At 38.8% G+C, this 7,669-nt stretch overlaps 1 protein-coding gene across 1 annotated transcript in view; it reads left to right on the top strand.

Annotated features, from left to right (window-relative positions):
- The window catches only part of LRRC36 (leucine rich repeat containing 36), a 47,856-nt gene that overhangs the window by 26,477 nt on the left and 13,710 nt on the right, over positions 1-7,669 (top strand). The window contains 2 exon segments of the mRNA XM_007457284.1: positions 1,999-2,050; positions 5,931-6,371. Coding sequence (XP_007457346.1) covers positions 1,999-2,050; positions 5,931-6,371 — 493 coding nt within the window.

The following is a 7,669-nucleotide window of genomic DNA, read 5'->3' as shown; positions in this document are numbered from 1 at the left end:
CTGCTGATCTGTTGACTAATCAATGATTAATGCTAATAATCCAGTGGACTCTCAATTATTGTGAAGGTCTAAGAGGACTTTTTAAAATTAATTTTTATTTGAGTGTAGTTGATTTACAATGTTGTGTTAGTTTCTGCTGTACAGCTAAGTGAATCAGTTATACATATACATATATCCACTCTTTTTTAGATTCTTTTCCTGATAGGTCATTACAGAGTATTGAGTAGAGTTCCCTGTGCTATACAGCAGGTTCTTATTAGTTATCTGTTTTATGTATAGTAGTGTGTATATGTCAATCCCAATCTCCCAATTTATCCCTCTCCCCTTCCCCCTTGGTAACCATTAAGTTTGTTTTCTACATCTGTGACTCTAGTTCTGTTTTGTAAATAAGTTCGTTTGTATCATTTTTTAAGACTCCACATATAAGCTATATATGATATTGTCTTTCTCTGTCTGACTTAAGAGGACTTTTTTGATGAAGGCATGTTAGACACTTTAAAAGGAAAGCACAAGACAGGATGCAAAGGGCCTTCTCCATTAATTTCAATCTCCCCTTTCCCTCTCCCCCAGTACCTGATCAGATGTAGTATATTTATACATATAACTTTAGCACATTTTATGCCAGGCATTTTGGCACTCAAACAGGGATACAACTGTTACAGGTTTTGTCTGGTTTTCAGTTTTCTCCTCTCTACCCAATGTCTCCATTTCCTGTTACCTGGCTTCTTTACATTTTCTACCTCTGCCTTTTAATTACTGGATCTTAACATCTCAGGGGTGGCTCTCCCAACACTGCCTCTTCATTGAAACACAAAAAAAGAAAAGTTAAGCGGTAAAGATGGCATAGAAGTTGTGGGCAATGAAGAGGTAGAGATCATGCAAGATGAGGGAAGAATTAAAAATAAGTTTTTAGAGAAAAAAATTGGTGGGAGTCCATTACTTATTTATATGAATGAATATGATGCAGGAAGCAGAATTGACTACTTCATATTCAACTTCTCCTTTTGTTTGCATTTTTATTGATAAATTATGAGCAATAAGTTTGCTGAAAATAGCCAGAGGAGAAAGAAGAGAAGGAAAGACTCTGATTAATCCACAGTTCGGATAATCAACACTGTACAAAGAAAAAGATAGTAAGATTTCAGGTTGAATTTATAATACCTTCATTTTATAAAAAGACAGATTAACATTTAGTTGGTTTCTTTGTTTTTGGAGATTCTACTTGAGTAATTTAGAAACTATTTCAATTACCATTTTTTTTAAAATTTGGTATTCTTTTAAAGGAAATGGAGACAAAATATACTGTAATCTACTGTTAACATTAAATAGCACTTCTTAGATTAAAAAAACTTTGAAATTACTTCTTGAAGTGCGAGAGAAGAAGAAATTGAATAGCCTGCTATATGTCCTCTTAGTTTAAGAAATAGGAAGTAGGATTTCTTTCTCTGCATAACTACCAAAAAAATGCTGAATACTTGAAGATGATTTTGTAAAAAGCATACTCTAGAAAGCTTTCTACTTTGTATCAATCCTTGCTTAATTATGCCTTAGATTAATTTTCAGCCTATTAAAAAGTCTCAGTAGCTCCTATGGTTGATACTCAGCCTTACTAGAGGTAAAATAAGTATGGGAGTTCTTCAAGCAGAAATAAGTTGGAAAAGATGGTACCATCTAACTTCTATGCTGAGTTATCTAAAGCAGAGAAAATACAATATTTCACTGTTTGGTATGTCCTCTGCCATCTAAGGATATTTTGTCTTTTCAAGGCATCTCCTTATCTGGAATCTCTTTGTATTGATCAACTCTAGAATCTCTTTGTATTGTGACTATTTTAAAATAAGCTTAAATCTGGACCTTTGCTTGAAGGTCTTTTTCCCTAGTTTGCAAGGATGGACTTGCTTACTAATAGGAAAGTGTTCTGAACCTCCCTGTTCTAGTTAAACTCATGTCTGAATGCCCATTGACTCCCTTCTCCTAAACTTTCAAACATTTTTTTAGATGCAGGAAGTGGCAAGAAAGGAGATACCAAGTGAGAATCACCAGGAAGATGGTAAATATTTTGCTTACAGTATTTTTCTCCACACTAGTCAGAGAAATCTAGGTGTGATGGGATTTGGGAGAAGATGGAGATGTCTCAGTCCTGGGAGACTACGTGATGAATTCTTTTCTGCTTTCATAAGGGTCTGCCCTGGATGCTTAGTGACCTGTGAGGTCTTTCAGGTTGAAGAGTGGATATTCTGACTTCCTTTGTTCTTGACTTTTTGTATTGGCTGACTATTCCTTGTTTCTTTTACCTTCCTTGCCTTCTTTTGGATTTATTATGTTTTTTGTTTTTGTTTTTGTTTTTTTGCGGTACGCGGGTCTCTCACTGTTGTGGCCTCTCCCGTTGCGGAGCACAGGCTCCGGACGCGCATGCTCAGCGGCCATGGCTCACGGGCCCAGCCGCTCCGCGGCATGTGGGATCTTCCCAGACCAGGGCACGAAGCCGCGTCCCCTGCATCAGCAGGCGGACTCTCAACCACTGCGCCACCAGGGAAGCCCTATTATGTTTTTATTCATCCATTTTTTTCTTTCTGTTAGTTTACAAGTTGCACACTGTTTCTATACTTTTGGTATTATTCCCAAAACTATAATATGTGTCCTTAACTTATTCAACTTTAAAATTAATCAATACCTTAACTCTTCTCTTGTATAATTCAAAGACCTTAAAATAATTTACTCCTTTTGATCCCTCCTGATTTATGTATTATTATTATAGATTTTAATTCTCTATATTTTTAAAATTCACAAGGTACTATTTTTATAAAGTCATTGTTCATTTAAATGTATCCATGTATTTACCACTTTGTTTGCTCTTTTTTTTTTATTTTAATTTTTTGGCCGCACCACGCGGCATGTGGGATCTTAGTTCCCTGACCAGGGATCAAACCGCACCCCCTGTATTGGAAGCATGGATTGCCATTGGACTGCCAGGGCAGTCCCTTTATGTCTCTTTTTTTTAATCCCAGACTTCACTTCTGAGATAGTTTTCCTCTAGCTTATAGTACATCTTTTAGAATTTTCTTTAGTGTGGGTCTACTGGTGATGAATTCTTTCAGTTTTGGTCTGAAAATGTCCCAATTTCACTATCATTCTTAAAGGGTATTTTGGCTGGGTATAAGTTTCTTTTTTTTTTATTACTTTTGGCTGTGTTGGGTCTTTGTTTCTGTGCGAGGGCTTTCTCTAGTTGCGGCGAGCGGAGGCCACTCTTCATCGCAGTGTGTGGGCCTCTCACTATCGCGGCCTCTCTTGTTGTGGAGCACAGGCTCCAGGCGTGCAGGCTCAGTAGTTGTGGCTCATGGGCCCAGTTGCTCCGCGGCATGTAGGATCTTCCCAGACCAGGGCTTAAACCCGTGTCCCCTGCATTGGCAGGCAGATTCTCAACCAACGCGCCCCCAGGGAAGCCCTGGGTATAAGTTTCTATGTTGGCAGCTATTTCTTTAAAAATATTGAAGGTATTCCACTGTATTCTATCTTTTGTAGTTGCTTTTGAGAAGTCAGCTAGAACAGGGGTCCCCCCCACCCCCATCCCTGGGCCTGCACAGCAGGAGGTGAGTGGCGGGCGAGCGAGCAAAGCTTCATCTACCTCTCCCCATCGCTCCCCATTGCTTGCATTACCAGCTGAACCATTGCTCGCATCACTGGCTGAACCATCACTTGCATCACCACCTGAAACACCCCCACGCCCCCGACTAGGTCCATGGAAAAATTGTCTCCCACAAAAACCGGTCCCTGGTGCCAAAAAGGTTAGGGACCGCTGAGCTAGAAATTTGTCACTCCTGCAAGGATAATCTGTCTTATTTTTCCTCTGGCTGCTTTTAAGATTTTCCAATTGTCTTTGATTTTCTGCATTTCACTGTAGTGTGTGGACTTCTTTTTGTTTATCCTGTTTGGTATTTATTACACTTGAATTTGTGAATTCTGTCTCATTATTTCTGTAAAGTGCTTCAAAAATTATTTATGTCCCATTTTTTCTATCTTGTCCTTCTGAGACTCTTGATTAAGTAAATGTATGTCCTCTTTCACTTTGTCCTCTTTGTCTCTTATTCTTTTATATTTTTTATCTTTCTTTGGTTTGATCTGCATTTTGGATAACTCCTTCTGACCCATATTTAAATTCACTGACATTCTTTTCAGCTGTGTCTAATCTGTTGTTAAGCTTGTCTTCTGAATTCTTAATCTCAGTAGTTTAAGTTTTATAAATTCGATTTGGTTATTTTTCAAATCTGCTGGGTCACCTTTTTTGCGGCACAGGCTTCGGACGCACAGGCCCAGCAGCCATGGCCCATGGGCCCAGCCGCTCCACGGCATGCAGGATCCTCCCAGACCGGGGCACGAACCCCCATCCCCTGCATTGGCAGGCAGACCCCCAGCCGCTGTGCCAGCAGGGAAGCCCACCCAGCTGTTTTATATATCTTTAAACATAGTAAAAATAGCCATCTTATAGGCTGCATCTATTAATTCCAATTTTTGTGCATGTTGTCTGGTTTTTCTACTCATTCTCACTTGTGTTGTCTTATTTCCTTTTTTGTTTTGGCTACTTGCTGGCTACTGTATTTTAAAAACTATGTGTAGGAATGATTTAAAGTCTTACATGAGGATATCTTTTCCAGATCAGATTTTCATTTGCTTCTACCAGTTGCCTGGGGAACTATCAGCCTGGAATCACCTTAATCCAAGCTCAAGGCTTGAGGTTCCCTGGACCACCCAGATGATGCAAACCTGGATTACCAGTGTACAAGGGCTGGTTTATTTCCAGTTTACCTTTACTTTGAAGATTGTATCCTCATTAGGATTCCATATTAATATGGGGAGTGGGTGAGGGGGTGGTTTTTCATACTCCTTACCTTGGATGGATCCTGAACTTGGACTTCTGTACCTTTCACTCTAAAGCACCTTAGGGTAAAAGTCACTTTAAGTGCTAGACTCACCTATATGAGTTCTTGCTGTTTTCTAGATTTTGGCCTAGAGATTCCTCACTAGCTTATTAGCTCTTTGATGCTTTTAAGAACATATATCATCCCACTTCTTAAATATCTTCAACAGGAGGGATAGTCTGAATTATCTAATCTCATTACTTGTTCTTAGATTCTTTTTCTTACATAAAGATATTGTTCTATAACCTTTCCCCTACTGTATAGACTGGCCCTTGGTAAAAATGTTGATATTCTTAAAGGTTCTGTAGAGATAGAAGGTACTTGGTTCCACTTTTTTAAAGTTAATATGACTAACTCAGGAAGGCCTTCAAGCGTATGAATCTCTGAAAGCCCCAAGGAGCACAAAGACTTCTCTTTTTGTCTGATACTCTACTTGCCCTACTCTGAGGCTTTTTGGAGATGACAGATACACCTGTCTGAGAGAAATACTTTATAGCTGGATTAGGAATTTTCATAGGTTTTGCATTCCCTGCCATTTAGTTGGCTTAGGATAATGGTTCCCAATGTGTGAACCTAGATCCTCTGGGTAGAGGTTGGGGGTAGGAGTGAGTTTAGCTTTATTGCGAGGCGTCTATGAAATCATAGACCTACCAACTATTGTCTGAATACCTAAGATCACAACTTTTGTCATGTGGGAGTGCACCAAAATAGTAGAAATCGTATATAGAAAACTCTGACACTACAGTTTTAGAAGGAAATTCCTACAGGATTAGGTTGACATGAAATTTGTCTCCAGAATGTTACAGATTCTTTACTATCTACACAATGTCCAACATGTTTTGTTTTTCCATGTAGGAATCCTTTTATCACTTTGTGCTACCATTTATAAAAATTATAAACCATCTCTTCCTGAGAACTTTTTTTTGGTAGACAGAGGTATATCCAGTGAACAAGGATACCCTAAGAAGAATTCTCATTGTCTTTTGTTTTTTTTTCCCCCTTGGTGATGGTTAGAATTCAGACGCTACTTGCCTCATCAATCCACAGTTCGAACCCCAGAGAAGATGGCTAGAGAAGGGTACCGAATATCTTTTTTGACCAACAAGTCTTCAGGTTCTTCTCCAGAAAAGGATTTGATACCAAAACCTGATACTTATCAGCTTACCGATGACGCCTCATTGGGTAAACGCCTGGATGTGGGTGATTCTAGACAGATTCATCCCTATGAGTTACCTTCAGATACTGGTCTAGAAAATTATGATAGTCATTATTCTCAAAATCCATCCCTGCACGGAAGTCTTGGTAAAAGGCCTCAGAGAAGCAGGAACTACCGAGAATATAGCACAAAACCTTCAAATAACATGAAGGCCACCACATCCCATTCCTGCGGAGACTTACTGACTTCTCTGTCAAGCCCTGACTCCAGCACTGGAAGGCTTTTGAAGCTTAGTTCAGGTAATAGCTTCCTGTTAGTTTATAGACCTCTTTCATAGGCATGAAGATTGAAGTATAACTGGAAATTTTGGAATTAATATTTCTTAGATTGGGGAATTCCCTGGTGGTCCAGTGGTTAGGACTCTGTGCTTTCACTGCCTAGGGCGTGGGTTCAATCCCTGTTTGGGGAACTAAGATCCTGCAAGCTGAAAATAAATAAATAAATAAAGTCACCAGTGGTCCATAGAGCCTTGAGAAATCTGAAGGGTATGAGTTTAACATGATAGATATATTAGAGAAAATTTATAGAAATGCAGACTTCATAACTATATGTTATTTTAGTTAAATATTGATAGCATCCTGGGATATATTTTTAGTTACATCTAGTCTTCTCTGGCCACAATCACTTCTATTCTGAGTTACTTTTTCAGAAAAAGCTAGTTTAAGGATAAGAGACCACTCCTTAGTTGTTTATTTATTCAACAAAATGTATTGAATACCCACTATGTGCCAGATACTATTCTATCTCTGCAGATAAAGTAGCAAACAAAAATAAAATTCCATGTATATTTTGCCATAATAAAAAAGGTCCCTATGGAATTTCTATTTTAAAGAGGGTAAGACAGACGATAAACAAGTTATAAATATATGTCAGGTTATGATAAGTGTTGTGAAGGAAAGTAACATAAGGGTATTAGAGAGTAATATGGAGGAGGTGATGTTTTAGATAGAATTGTCAGGGTAAGCTTCTCAGGTGAGGTATCATAAAAGTAGAGACTTGAATGAAGTGAGAGTGTGAGCCATGTGGGTAACTGGGGGGAGAAATTTTAGACAGTGGAAATAGTAAGTGCAAAGTTCCTGAGGCTGGAACATGCTTGGCATGTTCAAGAAACAGTGAGGAGGCCAGGGCTGCTGCTGCAGAGTGAGCCAGGTAAAGAGTATAGATGAAGTCAGATAGTCAGACATTTATTCTGGGTGAGATCAGAAGCTGTTGGAGAGTTTGTAGCAGAGGAGTGACATGATCTAACTTAAGAATTACTCTGGCTGCTGCGTTGAGAATAGACAATGGGGAGCAAGGATAGAAGTTTTTAAAATTAACAGATTAGAATCTGGATAAGAGATGATGGTAACTTGAACTAAAGAGATAGCAGTGTAGGTGGTGAGAAATAGATTCTGAATATGTTCTGAAGATAACACTCCATGATTTGTTGGTGGATTGAGGATGAAGTGTGAGAGAAAGAAGGTCAAGGATAACTCCCAGGTTTCAAGTCTGAATAACTGGAAGAATGGAGTTACCATTTTACTCAAATGGGAAAGAG

Source organism: Lipotes vexillifer, unplaced genomic scaffold, assembly GCF_000442215.2.
Source record: "Lipotes vexillifer unplaced genomic scaffold, Lipotes_vexillifer_v1.1 scaffold504, whole genome shotgun sequence".
NCBI classification, from domain to species: Eukaryota; Metazoa; Chordata; class Mammalia; order Artiodactyla; family Lipotidae; genus Lipotes; species Lipotes vexillifer.
Note: the sequence above shows the minus strand (reverse complement) of the source record. Positions and strands in the feature narration are given on the sequence as shown.